The following is an 18211-nucleotide window of genomic DNA, read 5'->3' on the forward strand; positions in this document are numbered from 1 at the left end:
TCCCACCCGTGTATCTAATACCTTCCCATCGTGAGGAACACTATTACCTCTTACATTAAAGAAAAGCTTCTAATTCCAAAATACAGCAACTCCAAATAACTTCTGAGGATGTTCCCTATTGCAGAATTCTCTCTGCTTCATGAAGTGATTCCATAGAAATGACAAAAAAAGTTTCAAATGTTTCCTTACTTTAAAAAAATAGTTTTTTGAGCAGGCACCCTTGTTGTGAAGCCAGACCTTCCTACAACCTAAGACGTCCCTGCATGAAATTCTACTCTCTTCTCGTCATAGAGAACCCTGATGTATTGATACCAGCTCTATTTCATTTCCCAAGAGACCCAGGAGTATTATTTCCCAGCTTTCTCTCTTTTTTAAACTATTAGATGCCTCTTCCCCCACCCCAAAATGCTAAGGTTCTCATTCCCAACCCCACCCTTTGTCTTAAACTATTAATTTTCACTCTCTTCCCAAAGAACCCAGTACTATTCTGTCGTGGCTTATCAGTGGCAGGCATTGAAAGGTAGCTTGACCACTCCTCCATGAAGCTCCACGGAGGCTTCGGCCCAGTTGATGAGGTCACCGCCAAGCTCGCTAGTGCAAGTCGCCATCTTGTAAACCTCGCCTGGTGTCAAGATGCGGCCCCACATGTTGAAATCTGAGATCTCCCCAATGAAAGCTTGAGTGGCGTCAAAGCGACCGCCAAGAGTGTCCTGGGGAAGAAGGGAAGAGAAAGAGGGTAAATTTAGAAAAGCAGTTTATGGCCCTCCACAGGTGGAGAGAGGGAACTCCGTTGGGAGTTCTACCAGTGAGTGGGAGAGCGGTTACCTGCTCCTGGCCCAGTACGAAAACACCCCCGGGCTTCACAGGATGCCACGGAGCCAGATTCTCTCCACTCCCTCTCCGGACTCCATCTTGGTAAGTTTCCCAGATGCCATCCCGGGTTGACCATGTCACACAGATGTGGTGCCACTTGGCATCAGTGATGGCCAGTGGTAATGCGGCAGCCTGCAAAGCAAGCAGCAAGGATCAACATGCTGAATCGCAAGGCCAGTCATATGGGGAAGGACTGCGACTCATTGGTGCAGCACAAGCTTTGCATGCAGGAGGTCCCAGGCTCTGTCCTTGGTATTCCCAGGTAAGGTTTTCTGATAGCAGACGCTGAGAAAGACCTCAGCCTACATACAAGCCTGTTCTTTTCCAGCCTTGATTTGAGGGGAAGGCTTCTTGGAGGAAGAGGGAGCCTCCCTAAGATCTGTGAAGCCCCTTGATGAACCTCACTATTCTCAAGGCTCCCTGCACCTCTTAGCCTCCAGGGGAAGCCTCCCTACCTTCTCCACCACGGCAGACTCCCATTCAAGAGCCAGTGGAACAAGCAGACCAGGAAACTCCATACTGGACATATCCACCTCCAGCACTCCTTGTGCCCTTCCCAGGTACAAATGAGGTGAAGGACGCATGCCTGGCATCTCTGGGCATCCCACTTGTAGGAAGACAGTGGCACTCCCTAGGTCTTTACAGGAGCCAGGGCCCAATTCTAGCTATAGGGAGGGGTGAGGTTATCAGCTCCCTATATAAACCATCAGTTGAGCTCCACTCTTTGCTGATTCAGCAGCTCTTCAGCCTTTGTGCTCTGCCTGAGCAGCTCCTTACAGCAAGGCTGCATCGCCTGAGAGCCAAGCTACAAGTGACGCCTTACACAGGTTGGACACTTGTCAGCTTCCCTCAAGTTTTGATGGGAAATGTAGGTGTCCTGGTTTTACAGCTTGGCTCTCCATTATAGCTGCAAGACCGGGATGCCTACATTTCCCATCAAAACTTGAGGGAAGCTGACAAGTGTCCAACCTGTGTCAGGCATCACTTATAGTTTGGCTCAGAGAGGCCTCTCCATCCCAGCCTGATCTTGGCTGCCTCCTGGAGACCACTGGCCTTTTCCCCAGTGGGAAATGATACAGAATAGGACAGCCTGGAACCCTAAAGAGCCCCTGGCAGTGAGAGCAGATCGTATCAGGCAGAGGCCCAGGTTCTCCCCTGATGCTACCCTCCAGCACGGGTGTTTCCAAGGTTTGCTGCCTATATAGAGGTTTTCTTTATTCCCCAAAGCTAATAATCATTGACGGACCTATCCTTATGAATATCTCTAATCCCCTTCTGATGCCATCTGCACTTGCGGCCATCAGTACATCGCACTAGCAGTAAATCCCACAATTTAATTATTCATTGAGTGAAGAAGTACTTCCTTTGGCCCATCTGACCGTCAACTTCACCATATGTACCCAAGTTCTAATATTATGGGGGAAAGAGAGAAAAGGTTCCCCTCTCCCCACCCTGTATATACTTTGATTATGTTCCCCCTAGGGTTCCCCCCCAACTTAAACTGAAAAATATAACCAAAAATCAGAACTGTGCACGAGGCACAATGTTTGTCAATTAGTGTTTTTTACTAGTGAAGAACTTCAAAGATCTATGGGGTCATGATGTCTTGGTCCCATTTCCTTCTTGCTATAACCCAGAACCAAAATAAAGAAGCATTGAGTGAACAGGGCAAGTTCTCTCTCTTAGGCCCTCTTCAGTTCAGGGTTCAGAGAGTGGGGGGGCGGATTTCAGTTGATTTCACCCAAGTGACCATAAGGATTAGAAACTTACTTATGTACTTTTATTTTTACTCCGCCTTTCTCCCCAATGGGGACTCAAGGTGGCTTACATAATTCTCCTCTCCTCCATTTTATCCTCACAACAACCCTGTGAGGCAGGTTAGGCTGAGAGGATGTGAGTGGCCCAAGGTCACCCAGCAAGCTTCCATGGCAGAGTGGGGTTAAAACCTGGTTCTCCCAGATCCCAGTCTGACACTCTAGCCATTACACCAACTTGTTTTTTAGAACTTTCCGCTGAGATGCAGAAACATGAACATGGAGGGCATTCTTTACATATTTCTCCCCATCACTTAGGCCAAGGTATTTCTGGAAAATCCAGGGCTTCTTTTCAGTGGGAACGCGGTGGAATGGAGTTCCGGAACCTCTTGAAAATGGTCACATGGCTGGTGGCCCCGCCCCCTGATCTCCAGACAGAGGGGAGTTTAGATTGCCCTCCGCACCGCCGAGTGACGCAGAGGGCAATCTAAACTCCCCTCTGTCTGGAGATCTGGGGGCGGGGCCACCAGCCATGTGACCATTTTTGCCAAGGGCGATTTAAACTTTGAAAAACTCCCCCCTTGTTCCAGCTGACCCAAAGTGACGTCATTGTGTGATCTTGAGTTCTACCCCTGAGTTCCACCACCTCTTTTCCCAGAAAAAAGCCCTGGGGTAATCTATAACCCCACCTCCACCCACACCATCCTCCTGTACCTTGTCATTGATGAGCAGTTCCATGGGATTATTGCCCCATTCAATGAGCACCACTTCATTGGCCTGGCCTGGCACAGAGTATGAGAAGGGGGTGCCCATCCCTGGTGCTGAGCTGGATTTAAGCCACAGGCAGATAGAGAAGGCAAAGATCTCATGATGGAGAGTGCGCTTCACCTTGACGTACATGTAATTGGTGCGAAGAGGAAAACTCACACGGAAATCTTCAGAGCGTTTCTCCACTTTGTGCCCTGGGGGACAGAAAGGATCAGAGAGGTGGCACGGAACTGCCAACACAGAGACATGGAGCTGAAGTAGGTTTGTTCAGCCATTCCGCTGCCAGATGCCCCACCAAGCACCGATCCCTGGATATTCTGCTCTGTAGATAATCCATTCATCCCTCCCTTACAGACAATTGCCTGTGGTTCATCCATCCACCTCCACAGACTATGTTATCCAATTACCTCCATTCACCTGTATTCACACTGCCATTAAGGTTTCCACTTACCTCCCCCCCAGTCACATGTTGCTGTTCATCCAATCCGCTGAGCTTCCATCTATCCATCTTGGTGTCTCTCGTTTCTCTCTCCCCGTTGAGCTCTCTCTCTCCAGTAATCCACCGACCTAGTATTCTTTCCCTCCATTCTTCTGTCCATCTCTTTTCATCATTAATTAAAATTCAACCCACTTAAGCACTCACTAATGCATTCGCCTTCTCTTCAGCCACCTCATTAAATGATCTCCCTAATCTCTCCACCCAGCTGTGTACCTATGCAAGTACTCATCCATCATTCATTCATTTTTCATTACACTCATTTATGTGCATTCTACCTTTTTCCCCATCATGGTATAACAGACCCAGACCTCCTTAGCTTCCATAAAGTTGTTATCCCACATGCCTTCCAGCTTTGTCTTGGGACCACCCTCTTCTGTCTACAGCTCCAAATCTTGCCTCCTTCCATCCATCCCTCCACCTCCACCTCACTGACCCAGGAAGACCAACGTCCTTCCCCCCATGACAACCTCCGGTGCAGACACTCACCTTTCTCAGCGCCATACCCATGGGAGACGTGTGCATGTCTCAGTCCTGCTGCTGTAGATGCACCATGTTCATGGTGATCAGAAGTGTTTGATTTTACATGGATCTGATGTTCCAAGATGCTTATCTTTTTCTGAAGAGCATCGCGCAGGGATGTGGAGAAAAGAGAGCTGTTCCGGTTATGCTGCAGAAGGCAGGACCAATGCTTGTATCAGCAGTCATTTAAATGCCGCTGTCCTGTACCTCTTTTTGACTCCCCTTCAAGTCTCTCCTTTCAGGAGCAGTCTTAGTGATCTGGAGCCCTGGGCAAAGATCCAGGACCAGGCTTCAGAATCACTGCTAACTCCTGCCAGGCCTGCCCTCACCATTGTGGTCCATTGCCTGTGTGAGGTGAACAGAAGCCGCTGTTGCCACCAGAAGCCCGCTTCCTGAGCCTCAGATGGGGTGGGCATGAGCCGCCGCCACCACCGAGCCGGCTGCTCCAGCCCTAGACAGGACAGCCACAAGCTGCCATTCCTACCTAGCTACAAATAACATAACAAGGCAATACCCGGTACAGAAGAAAGACTACACAATGAAAAATCACCCGGGTACGTAGAAAAATATTCAGTTGTTATACCTAGCTGGCTGCCCCCCTTGATCAGAAGAGTGCAGTCATGGGCAGTCACACGCACACCCAGAGTAGGGCCCAGGGTAGTTGCCACAGCTGCCCATTGGTTAAAATTACCCCTGCCTCCTTTTGTGTGAAGTTTTTGGTACAATGGTACTCCAAAGTCCTCATTCTCTACAAAAACTAAGCCAAAACTCAGGCAACAAAACCACTTTGTTTACCCCTCCTGCCCCCTTGCTTTGATACCTTCCCAGTGTCAAATGGTGGTCTGCAGGCTTCTTTGGACAAGGGTCTTTGTATTTGCTAATTATTAGTGATGCACATGTTGATGGTTCAGTTGCCAACCTCCAGGTGATAGCTGGTGCTTGCCTGGAATTACAACTGATATCCAACCAACAGACATCAGTTCCCCTGGAGAAAATGGCTGCTTTGGAGGGTGGACTCTATGGCATTATACCCTGCTGAGCTCCCTCCCCTTCCCCTCTCTCCAGGATCCACCCCCCAAATCTCCAGGAATTTCACAACCTGGAGCTGGCAACTAAGGGTATCAGGCCAGAGTCTGGCCACTTCCATTTAGCCAGTTTTCACCCCATTCTTCCTTTCTGTCCCCACCCCCTTTTGATTTCTGTACTGAACCCTCCCCTCCAGTCCACTGTTACCCTGGATGTATAATGTATAATTCTTTCTTACTCTAAGAAGGGGGAAAGCCAGGAAAAGGGCACTCCCTTTATTTTTAGCCACCACACTTAAGTTCACACCTCAGATGCTCTTGTAATCTCCACTCCTACCCACACCAATGGTGGCAACTCCATCCCATCCCTGGTTTTGTAAAATAAACTTTTTTTAAAAAAAGCACGGAGAAAGAAAAACTTGTTGAGGAACTCAGCTCTGTTTGGGAACAGAATCCAAACAGAATCTGGTTCTCCAAGTGCTTGGGCACTCTGTCCCCCCCCCCCCCCCCCGTAAGAATTCCACAGGACCCAAGACCCAAAATAGTTCAAAACTTTATTGGTCTGGTCCCTGCTAGGCCATGAACAGCCACAGCCAACAACAACACACACCAAGTAAAAAATGAAGCTAAAGCAAAGGCTCCCCCCACCCACCCCTAAAGGGAACATGTTAAAATAACTAACCAGTATCTAAGGGAACTTCACCAAATTCTCAGCTGCCCGAGGTTTCACAGCTCTCCCTTCATCCAGTTAAAGCTCATTCGCTCCCACCCCCTGCCACCACCACTCTTGTTCCCTCATTACTCGTGATTCTATCTTGTCTCCTTGCCAAGACAGAACCATGAGTACTGAGGGAACAAGAGTGGAGTCCTTGCCTCTCACTCTACTTCATCAGGCTGACTCAACAATGCAATCAGTATTTTTAGGGGAATCATTAGTGCCACAGGGAATCCAAAAGCTCCCAGGATCTCTTCCAACATCGCTGAGCATCCTTGGACACATCTGTCCGAATGCTTGGTGCAGCAACATAGATAGGCAAGGCTGTAGCTGCAGTGGGGAGGGTAGAGTTGCCCACTTCCAGATGGGGCTCGGAGATCTCCCCACACAGCTGCTACAACAACAACATAGGATGTTTATTAGCCAGAGGCCATCACACTCTCACATCTAATTCAGAATTACAAATGACTGAACATCAGTGAGGCACACCCCATATAAAACAAATATTTTAAAAGCTACATATTTCAGTGAATTACCTACATTTAAAAATTTACTTAATAAGCCAATCTTAATTAATCAATCCTAAAAGCATGGTTATTCCATCAACAGTATATACTTTAAAATATCCAGACAATGGATATTCAATGGAATTCTAATTACCTTATATTATCAAATTATATCAATACATATCTAGGGTTCTGCATATTTAGCCAGGATTTCCTCCTATTAATGACCATCCAGCCATATTTTGCCACTTTGTCATTTTCCTATTCCAGTTGGGGAGCTCCCAAAATTATAGCTGCTCTCCAGACTTCAAAGATTAGTCTGATCCCAGGAGGGATGGAGTGACATCTTTGTCCTGTAGTGTCTGCCTTGGCTTCTCTTCCTTCATTCATGTGGAATAGGGTTGCCAGCCTCCAGGTAGTGGCTGGAGATCTCCCGGAATTACAACTGGTCTCCAGGCCACAGATATCAGTTCACCTGGAGAAAATGGCTACTTTGGGGGATAGACTCTATGGAATTATGCCATGCCAAGGTCCTTTCCCTCCCCAAACCCCACTTTCTCCAGGTTTTTCCAGGTTTCACCCCCTAGATCTCCAGGAATTTCCCAACTTGGAGCTGGCAACCCTAATGTGGAGGTGAAACAGTTTTGCTCCCTATTATAGAGCAATAATTGGTTTTCTACTTGTGGAGCACTTAAGTTAAGAATTGCATAGGATGCCATTTTGCAGGAATCAGTGGCTTTCCAGCAAAAAATTGGACTAGGAGTACTTATGTATCAGATCCTTTTAACTCCTTATACATATAACCATACAGACACCTAGCATGCTTAGATTAGGGTTGCCAACCTCTAGGTAGGGCCTAAAAATTTCCTGAATTACAATTTATCTCCAGACTACAGTTCCCCTGGAGAAAATGGCTGCTTTCAAGAGTAGACTCTATGGCATCTCACGCCCTCTGAGCACCCTTCCCTTCCCAAACTCTACCCTTCCCAGGCTCCACTCCCAAATCTCCAGAAATTTCCCAACCTAGAGTTAGCAAGCTTAGCTTGGATCCAGTTCAGAAGGGATACCTCTCCCCCACAGAACTTCTATATTTTATATCACTTGTACTGAGGTTTTTTAATTATTCCTTGTCACTTAAGGAACTAATTTAAGCTGGAAAGCAGGATAGAAGTATAATAAATAAATAGCCCAACTAATATAATCCAATGAGCTTTTTAAAAAAAATGTTTAAAATTAGCTTTTCAGGCTGCAGTAATTGGTTATCTGTATTATCTTGCCAATAAGAACAATTTTATCAAACATAAGGCACAGATGTGTGGTAGCATGCACTTCTCTATAAACTATATTATCCCCTTTTGATCTCATACTGTCCCTCCAGGCATCACAAAATTCTCACCTTCCAGTCATGTTTAGGAGAACCACAGTGTGAAATTCACTCCCGATCAAGGAATGCTTTAATCCTGCCTTAGAGACAGTGACCTTTTCCAGAACAGAAGAATGGGAGCAGGTATACGGGACGCACAGGACACAGTTATGACAAAAGGGAGGGCCTAAAAGGTGTGGGCCTCCTAAGGGGAATTAAGAGGAGAATGGGGAGGGAGGGAGCTATGAAGGTGAAGAGAGGGGGAATGGAAGAGAGAGGGGCAGGACATTTTGTGATCAAAGCTTAAGTACATAACGGTGAGAGAGAGAGAGAGTACCAAATAGAAGTTCCACTTTGTGGTTTTATTATCAGGGGCCATGTTGTTCTGCCACCTTAAATGGCTTCGGAACATCATAAGGTTCCAACCTACAGTTGCCAACCTCCAGCTGGGGCCCGGAATCCTCCCAAAATTAAAACTGACCTCCGCACAATATAGATCAGTTCCTCCTGGAGGAACTGGAGAGTAGACACCGGCAACTTCCCCCTGCTGAGTTCTTTCACGTCTCCAAACTCCACTCTCCCCAGACACTATCCACAATTTCCAGGGATTTCCCAAGCTGGAGTTGGCAACCCTTGCAATATCTCTTGACAAGCTGTTTTCTTGTTGCCCTTTAAAATGTTGAGTCACCAAACGTCACTGAGGTTGATTGTTCAGCCATGCTGACCCTATTCCTTATATCTGTCATTTATTTTAATAACAACTACAACAACAATAATAATAATTTATATACTGCCCTTAAGGATAACTTAATACCCACCCACTTAACACCCACATACAAAGTATGTTATTTTTATCCCCACAACAACAATCACCCTGTTAGGTGGGTGGGGCTGAGAGAGCCCTGAAAGAGCTGTGACTGACCCAAGGGCACCCAGCTGGCTTCAAGTGGAGGAGAGGAGAATCGAACCTGGTTCTCTAGATTAGAGTCCCATGCTCTTAACCACTGCACAAAACTGGCTCTCCAGTTTTTTCTTCTTCCTATCCATCCACCTGACCTTGCTTCCCCTCACTCCACAGTCCCCTGATGTCAGTGATACTCATTGTCTCAGGAGCCACATGTTTGATGCAACATCTGTGGCTCTTCTACACCATTCCTCAATGTGGCACCTGCACCATATTCCCAAAAAAGCTAGGCAATGGCATCGGCCAGCAGGGGGTGCTTTGTACACACTTATATGTATGTATTTGGTGGAATACATTTGCAATGTGGCTCCCTGCAAGCCAGGGAGTGAGTAAGTACCACAGCTCTATGTGTTCCACAAATCCATCATCAGACCTTCTCACTTCTCTGCATAGGTGGGCAGCCATGTTGGGCTTAGGGTTGCCAGCTCCAAGTTGGGAAATTCCTGGAGATCTAGGGGGTGAACCCTGGAGAAACCTGGAGACAGAGGGGTTTGGGGATGGAAAGGACCTTCGCATGGCATAATTCCATAGAGTACACCCCCAAAAGTAGCCATTTTCTCCAGGTGAACTGATCTCTGTGGCCTGGAGACCAGTTGTAATTCCGGGAGATCTCCAGCCACTACCTGGAGGCTGACAACCCTCGTTGGGCGGCAGTAAAATAGCAAGATTTGAGTCCAGTGGCACCTTAGAGACCAACAAGATTTTCAAAGTGTGAGCTTTCCAGAGTCAGGGGTCTGAAGAAGGGAGCTTTGACTCTCAACAGTTTGCACCCTGAAAATCTTGTTGGTCTCTAAGATGACGCTGGACTTCTCTGCATATTATCTCTTTCTAGATAGTCATTTTAAGTGCCAAACTTGCTCACAGCTTAAGGATGTTGTAGGGTGCAAAAACTACAAGATCTTTAACATACAGGGGCCCATGTTCAATATTTAATAATCCAAAGGTTGAGAGTTACATTCTATCTTTATATCATTTTTTCTTTGAATTTCTAAACACAGATTCCATATTTCCTGCTTTACCATCTCTCTCTTTGTGAGGAGAGGGAAGGCTTTCTTTGTGCTCCTCTTTTTTGGAAGGGACTGTAGCCCTCAAGATGGAGAATGTTCTGTGTATGATGTTACCTCATGTCTTAGGAGGAGTATGGGAATAAGGGTTGGTTTGCTCTAGGTCCCAAAGTTTTTTTCCTGAGGACTCAGTTGTGCATACTAGCAATAGATGGGTGGGATGGTTTGTAAAAAGAATCCCCACCATGCCATGGAAGCTCGTTGGCTGACCTTAGGCCAGTCGCATCCTCTCAGCCTAACCTACCTCACAGGGGTTTTGTGAGGATAAAATGGAGGAGAATGATGTGAGCTGTTTTGGATCCCCTTTGGGGAGAAAGGTGGGGTATAAATAAACAAAATAAATAAATGCATTGACTTCCGCTGGAGATAGACAATAGTTCTTTCAGAGTTGACACTAACGCTATGGAACAGACATGGGTGAGGCACTCATCCCACAGCCACCTCTGATAAACAAGTTCTGACTTTTTTTTTTTTTACAGTGCTTCAGAATCTGCAACGCCTGTTTAGAGTGAGGCAAAATGGGACACAAGTAGGGTTGCCAAGTCTAAGATGGAAAATTCCTGGAGATTTGAGGGGAGGCAGAGTTTGGGGAGAGGAGGGACTTCAGTTCGGTATCATGTCGTAAAGCCCACCCTCTAGAACAGGTGACAGAGATGTCCTCTGGCCATCAACTGTAATTCTGGGAGATCTCCAGGTGCTGCCTGGGGGCACCTAGACAGAAGAAATGAGTGAGTACACCATGGCCAAGTGTGGCCTCTCTCAGACTCTCAGTACTTTCAACGGCCTTAAAAACTATTGTCTGTCTCTGGCCATATGTTGACACATAGAAGTAGGACAAAAGTAAAAAAGAGAACAAGAAGGCATTTATGAGCCATTCAGAAAGAAAAGGGGGCAAGAATGGACAGGTGCTACCAAACCATTATAGAATCATGACCAAATATTTAACTACATTCATCCCTGAGATTAGAGGTACATTTTCCACTTTCATTGGGAAAGGCTGGTTTAAAATGCCTTCAATAAATAAATTGCAGGAATACCAGAAAACAATACTATATGTTTTGATCACAGAAGTAGGTGGATGGACATTTGATACATTGATGAATGAGGTTGAAGATGACAGAGATGTGGAGAGCCAGTGAGGGGACCGAGATTCAAACCCATGTGCTGTCATGCAACTCACTGGGTGAGCTTGGGTCCGTCACTGACTCTCAGGTAACCTATCTTGTGGATCAAATGCGGAAAACTATGTATACTATCTTGTGGTCCTTAGAAGAATGGTGTGATAGTTATTTAACAAAATCTAATAAGCAGGGCTTTTTTCTGGGAAAAGAGGTGGTGGAACTCAGTGGGTTGCCCTCAGAGAAAATGGTCACATGGCCAGTGGCCCCGCCCCCTGATCTCCAGACAGAGAGGAGTTTAGATTACCCTCAGTGCGGAGGGCACTCCCCTCTGTCTGGAGATCAGGGGGCAGGGCCACCGGCCATGTGACCATTTTCAAGAGGTTCCGGAGCTCCGTTCCGCCACGTTCCAGCTGAAAAAAAGCCCTACTAATAAGGTTGGAAGAAAGAAGTATGGGATGAATGAATGGATGGCAAGCAAATAACACATGACCCAAAGGTTTAGAAAGTGTGTCACATGAGGAAAGGTTAAGAAAGCTGTGTATGTTTAGCCTGGAGGAAAGAAGATTAAAAGAGGACTCAGTTGCAATCTCTGCCTATTTAAAATGCTGCCACAAAGAAGGCAATTTAGCCCCTAGTGCCACAAATACTGGAACAAGAGCAGAGAAGTTGCACCACAAGGATTAGGATAGAAATATTCGGAAACGTTCTTTCCTAACTGAAATAGCTGAAGTTTTATAGAACAGAACAGACCTAGAACTGATTTACACAGACAGTGATCAATTAAGGACTTTCACAGGACACTCATCTAACACTAGGACTCGGTGATTTCAAGTGTTTGATAGATATATGAAAAAGGATGGCTGGACTTGCAACAGACAGAGAAAAAGAGGTGCAAGGATGAATGGGTGTGAATTTATGCTTAGGTACGTGTGAATTAACTACACTGGGGTCATTAAGAAATGGGATCTCAGATATTTAGCATCCAGGGGATTGTCAACTTTAGCATATGATTTTTTCTCTCATTCAAGTGATGATATTGGTGGGAGAGGGGAAGAGTACATTTCAGATGTGATGTCAAAATCATTACTCTAAGATTCTAGGATAAGAACTTACTTAGGCATGTATCCACCTTGGGAAGAAAAGATTGATGTGAGAAAAGCTGGCTCTGTGAGGGGAGCAGATGGGGGAAGCAACATTATGTATGTGAGTGCCATCAAGTCACAACTGACTTATGGCAACCTCATCAAGGGGCTTTCAAGGCAAGTGAGGGGCAGAGGTGGTTTTCCATCGCCTTCCTCTGCAGGGTAACCTGTTTTTCTTGATAGTTTCCCATCCAAGTGCTGTCCAGGGCCAACCCTGCTAATTTCTGAGATCCAGTGAGATCAGGCTGTACTATGCTACCTTCCTATTAGGAAGGTAGAATTTATAAAGGTTTATTATGATAAGTGATATAAAAGGTGTACCCAGGATGATGGATGATGGGACAGATAACAATTGGTTGGGATGGTTTGTGATGATCATCTGACAAAGAGTGTTGGGGAAGGGTGGAAGATTATATGGAGAATAACACATGAAAATGTGTTAAGTGGGGATGACAGACAGGTGGCTGACAGGTGAGTGTTTGTGAAGGTAAATTGATGGAGAAGGGATGGAAAAGGAGGAAGAAAGGGATGGGAGATGACTGTGGGAAAGAGTATACGTCTGGATGGAGGGCAAATCACTGGATAAGGAATAGATAGGTGGATATGAGGAGAATAAATAAATGCACCAGGACGTATATGGGACATTTTTCTCAATGGGAGGTGACTGCTGCAGAAGCATGGGTACCTGCAAGTGTTCCAGTCTCTCCTTGAGGGATTCTAGCATCCTCTCCATCTGGTGCAGCCCGGCAGCCATCTCCTTGGGTGGATCTTCCATAGTGTTGGCAGCCGCAGCCCCCTTTCGGAAGACATCATGAGTATTGTGCCCTAACTGGAGATCATGGTGTTCTCGTTGTCCAAAATGGTGGTACTCATTCTCCCGGGTATGGATGCCTTCATGGAGATCTCGGTGGCCCTCTTCGTGGTGTAATCTGTGAGCATTGTCATTGTGGCCTTGATGTCCATCTTCATGGTGGCCTTGATGTCCATCCTCATGGCGGCCTTGATGTCCATTCTCATGATGCCCTTGATGTCCATCCTCATGGTGTCCCCTGTGACTGTGAGGGTGACTACCCTCATGGTGGATTCGATGCCCACTTTCATGATGGATTCGATGTCCCCCCTCGTGATGGCCATGGCTGTGGTTCTCTTCATGGTGAACACCGTGGTGGTCCCCAATGTGCCTCCGGGAATGGGCTTCGCAACGGCTGAGTTTGGCTGTCAACTCTCGCACTGTTTCCCTCTGATCTAGGATCATCTCCTTTTGGTGAACCACCGTCTCCCGCAGGTGTAAGATGGTTTCCTTGGCTTCCTCCAGAGTCCCTACCCAGTGCCCATTTGCTCCATTACTAGGCCCTGGTCCATGTCGCTGCTGACTGGCTGACTGGCAGCCATGCTCCATGTCCAGTGGCATAGGGCTGCAGATAAATTTGGGCAAACCATAGTCAGATGCCAACACCAGTGGGGAGAAGGCAAGGCAGAGTAATGCCCACTGCAAGGTCATTTCCACAGATGGGAGGGGGAGCTGTTGAGAATTGATTTGAAGAGGTAATTCCCGTTAGGAGCCACTGATCTAGAGATTAAGGTTCCTGTTGCAGAGCAGATATAGGTGCAACATCAATCGTGAAGACTCGCTCGCAGATACCAAAAATCCAAGAATCTCTTCTGTGCCACCAAAACCCAATTCAAAAGTCTCTATTAGAAAGGAGACCCTGTGTTATTTAATGGGAAAGTGGACAGTATTCCAGTTAAAGCATATGGTGAGCAAGTTCCTGAAGTCACGTTGAGTCCACAGAGCCAAGAAAACATGTCTTTCTCCAAGAGCCTGTTGTGCCACCTCAGCAAACAGAGCCTTTCTTCCTCTCTGGTATCTGTGCCTTACTGCCAGCAGGTGTCCCAGCACTGTAGGCACATGGGATTTGTGCTTTTCCTGCCTCTCCTTCCTGTCCAATTTGCCAAATCCGCTGGTGATGTGGAGAGGAGTATCAGTCTCCCCTGGCAACCAAGAAATTAATGGGCTTAAGATGTCAGGGCCAAGCTTTTCCCTTCATCTCATCCCATCCTCCCCACTCCATAGCTAGGCTATGGGCAACCCTCTTCATGCCGCAGCCTGCAGCAGATAAGAATCTAGGAACGCTAAAACTCTACTCAGGAGAATTAAATTACCAGTCAGAGACAGAGAGCTAAGTATATGCACTTTGAACTGTCATGTTTCTGTCATGTTGAGAATTATGTGGGTTGTCCTGTTCACGGGTAGAATTTGAATATGTGGAGTTGGGTGAAAGTAATGGAAGAGAAGTGTGTGTCAGGCAGATACAAGGTGTGAAAATATAGATAAATAGATTAACCCGCCTTTTCACACAAAACAGTCAGCAAATGTTGCAAAATCATACAATCTAGTTCATAAACAAGAACACTAAATATCCATCACAAACACCAGGATGTCATTTTCAGTGTTTGCTCCTCCCTTTTCAAATTGTTAATGAGTTCAGGATTCAATACAGTCTCTTTCCTCTGAAAGAAACAACGCTTTTAGTTGTCCTTGTGGGGAAAAAAAACCCTTTTATCTGCAGATTGAGAAGAGACAGGGAACAAACACTGTCCCAGAGACCCTAGGTCCAAAAGGTTCCTCCTAGCCAAGCCTTGATGTCTTTCATGCAGCCCTGCCAGACTAAATATTTTTATACTTTGTGGGTTCTTTTTCTACCACTAGATTTAATAGTATAACAAACTGGAAATGATGAAAATCTATTTGAATTAGAAAGTAATCATATCCTTAATTTAAACTCTGGACAGGGACAGGAACACTCTTACGTCCCCTGCTACTAGTGGATCACAAAGATATGCTGGTTTGGTGGGTTTATATAGCCATTGAACCACTACCAATGTGGCAGGGTTGCCAACTCCAGGTTGGGAGATTCATGGAGAATTGGGGGGTGGAGACTGGAGGGTGGGGTTTGGGGAAGGGCCTCAATAGGATATAATGCCATGGAGTCCACCTCTAAAGTAGTCATTTTCTCCAAGGGAACTGATCTCTGTCCTTTGGAAATCAGCTGAAATTCCAGGAGATCTCTAGGTGCCACTTGAAGGCCGGCAAACCTACGAGAGTAATGTGGTGCTGGAAGACCTCAACAAGAAGGACATTCCATAAGCAGGGCTGAATCGACGAAGGGGGAAGGGGGGGTAGTCTGCCCCCAGCACCACCAAAGAGGGGGTGCCAGGCGCAGCTGCCAGCCGCCAGGAGCACACCGGCAGCAGCGCGGGCAGCTGAGCGGAGGGGGGGAAGGCCACCCGCGCCATTCGCCTGCCCTGCAGGACAGGGAGCATGCGGCAAACCAGCCGCCCTCTCAGCAGGGCAGGTAAATGGCACAGGCGGCCTCCCAGCTGCCCGTGCTGCCGCCACCAGCTCTGTGGTGCACCGTGCGCTGGGGCAGCCAGCTTGCCGCACTGGTGGCACACTCCACCCGTGTGATGACGTTACAGAAATGACATCATCACGCAGCGCCGGGAGTGCGAGAGCGCTGCATGTGCACACAGGGGGCCGGACTTGGGTTGCCCTGGGCACCAGCAACCCTAGATCCAGCCCTGTCCATAAGCAAGGTGCCACTGCTGAAAAAGCCCTGTCTCTGTTCACCACACACCTCACCTTGGAAGGCGAAAACACAGAAAGCAGAGCCTGTGAGACAGCTCTTAACTCCAGAGGAGTTAGCCATGTTAGTCTACAGTAGCAAAATAGTAAAGAGTCCAGTAGCACCTTTAAGACTAACCAACTTTACTGTAGCATAAGCTTTCAAGAACCACAGTTCTCTTCATCAGATGCTCTTAGCTGCCGCTCTCCCTCCCCTCCCCAAACATCTGATGGATGGGAACTCTTTGCTGGAATTAGTTTAGTCAGTCTTTAAGGGCTCACTGAACTCCTGACCAACTGGTTGTAGTAGTCCCTGAGTTACTACCAAGGAGCTACTTCCTAAGGTGAGGGCTTTAGTCCAAGTGCTTCTGCTTCAGTCCAAAACCCCTTTATTCTTGCCCTTGTACGCCTCTTTGTAAATTCACTACTTCCCTCATTTAGACACCAATCGTACACCTCTCTGTGTGGACCATTGTCCAGACTATGTTCACATGGCCCCTAAGCCCCTTCTTCTGAGGCACCCCTTGATTCTCCATGCACATCCCTGACCAACATAATTTGCAGTTCTGAGAACAGGCTCACTTTGTAATTCAATTTTTTTATTATCCTGGTTATAAATGCTATTATTACACAAGTGTAGTAAGGGGAAAACCCAACATGTCATAGATGGAATGGTTCTCCTTCCTCTTGCCCATACAAAGAAGTTGAAAAGTTCCTACTCTGTGTGCTACCAGGACCATTCATATCCCACCCTTCTTCCAAGCAGCTCAGGGATATATGGTTCCTCCCTCCTCCACTTTATCTTCACAGCTGTGGAGTAGATAGAGTGGCTGGACCAAGGACACAGAGTGAAAGTCATGGATATTTGTGGATTTGGACCCAAGCCTAAGACTGCCAGCTCTGGGTTGGGAAATTCCTGGAGATTTGGGGGGTGGGGGGCCTAGAGAGGGCAAGTTTTGAGGAGAGGATAGTCCTCGTTGAGGTATAATGCTATAGAGTCCACCCTCCAAAGCAGCCATTTTCTCCAGGGAAATTGATCTCCATTGCCTGGAGATCAGCTGTAATTCCAGGAGATCTCTTCCTCCCCTACCTGGATGCTGGCAACCCTACCCAGGTCCCTCTGTGCCATGTAATTCCCTGGGGGACCTGGGGCTAGTCACTCTCTCTCAGCATAACCTAACTCACAAGTTTGCACTGAGGATCAGTTCAGGAGGGGAGAATCGCAGATGCTGCCCTGAGTTCCTTGGTGGGAAAGTGGGATAAAAAAATAGGATAGGTAGATAAACAGGTTGATCTTCCCATGTCCTAAACTAACACTCAGGCTACTACACTGCACTAGCTCTGGAGTTTGTAGCTGCAGCTGCAGCTGCTACTACCTATCATTTACACCACAAGACTTATGCAAGCAAGCACCAGTGTGCGCGGTGCTTCAGTTAGGATCGAGGAACTCCAGATTCAAATCGCCACAAGCTTAACTACATATTATGTTTTCCCTGGTCCTCCCTGGGTCCATGCGATCCACATGCAATTGCAAGCTCTTTGCTATGCAATTCTCAGTTGCACAGGGTCTAATTCAGATCAGCATCATGGCACACAAGGGCCAGAGTCTTCAGTCCTCCCCATCCACTTGTGGCATCTTCCTGACCTGAAACAACCTTGGGAGACTGCTATTTGCCCCACTCAGAGTATGGGGTGCCCCAAGATTTCCCCAAGGAGGCAAATAGCATCCCCCAGGATTGCATAAGCGCCCGCTCCCATGCATCACAGTCCTCCTGATCCTAATCAGGGCCCTTGCCTCCTAGGAACAGAGTTCCTGCCACTGAACTCCATGAACATATCTGACTGCGTGGATCTGGAGAGGACCCGGGGAAACCGTAACATGCAGTTAGGCCCTCAGCCATGGAGTAACCTTGAGCTAGTCTCTCTCTCAACCTAACCTATCTTGCAGGGTTATTGTGAAGATAAAATACAGAAGGAAGAACTGAGCTCAGTGAAGAAAGGGTGGGATAAAAAATGCACTAGATAGAAATTGCGGTGGTCTTTCCCTGGAGGGCATGTAACACCAGGGGTCCTCCTCTTGTCATGTGTTGGTTGGTGTATTCCCTGCACAGCTTATTAGGACGTGAGTCATGATTGCTGGCAGCCAAAGATATTGTAGGAGCAGGAGCTGATGTTGTGACATGGGCTGTTTCCACACAGGGCCAGCGCGCCCATTGAGGCCAGGTAGGTGGTTGCCTCAAGGTGCGGGGCACCAGAGGGGGCCCCGGGGGCGG

The 18211-nt window shown here is 47.2% G+C and overlaps 1 protein-coding gene across 1 annotated transcript; it reads right to left on the reverse strand.

The window, feature by feature from the left end:
- Nucleotides 1-500: 500 nt before the first annotated feature.
- LOC129340472 (neuronal pentraxin-1-like) lies at nt 501-13814 on the reverse strand. Its single transcript, XM_054995293.1, has 6 exons — nt 13385-13814; nt 12999-13312; nt 4381-4561; nt 3342-3625; nt 826-1005; nt 501-710 (listed from the first exon to the last, which is right to left on the reverse strand). Exons 1-6 carry the CDS (start codon nt 13812-13814, stop codon nt 501-503), a joined length of 1599 nt encoding a protein of 532 aa, XP_054851268.1.
- Nucleotides 13815-18211: the final 4397 nt, after the last annotated feature.

This window comes from Eublepharis macularius, chromosome 12 (genome assembly GCF_028583425.1).
Source record: "Eublepharis macularius isolate TG4126 chromosome 12, MPM_Emac_v1.0, whole genome shotgun sequence".
Taxonomy (NCBI): domain Eukaryota; kingdom Metazoa; phylum Chordata; class Lepidosauria; order Squamata; family Eublepharidae; genus Eublepharis; species Eublepharis macularius.

What these genes read in the sequence shown, in the direction of transcription:
- LOC129340472 (XM_054995293.1), bottom strand. Translation starts at nt 13,814, where the DNA reads ATGACCTTGCAGTGGGCATTACTCTGCCTTGCCTTCTCCCCACTGGTG. An exon ending in TGGGTATGGCGCTGAGAAAG is followed by an intron (nt 3,626 to 4,380) that starts GTGAGTGTCTGC and finishes CTGTGTTGGCAG; the next exon opens with TTCCGTGCCACCTCTCTGAT. An exon ending in TCGTACTGGGCCAGGAGCAG is followed by an intron (nt 711 to 825) that starts GTAACCGCTCTC and finishes CTTCTTCCCCAG; the next exon opens with GACACTCTTGGCGGTCGCTT.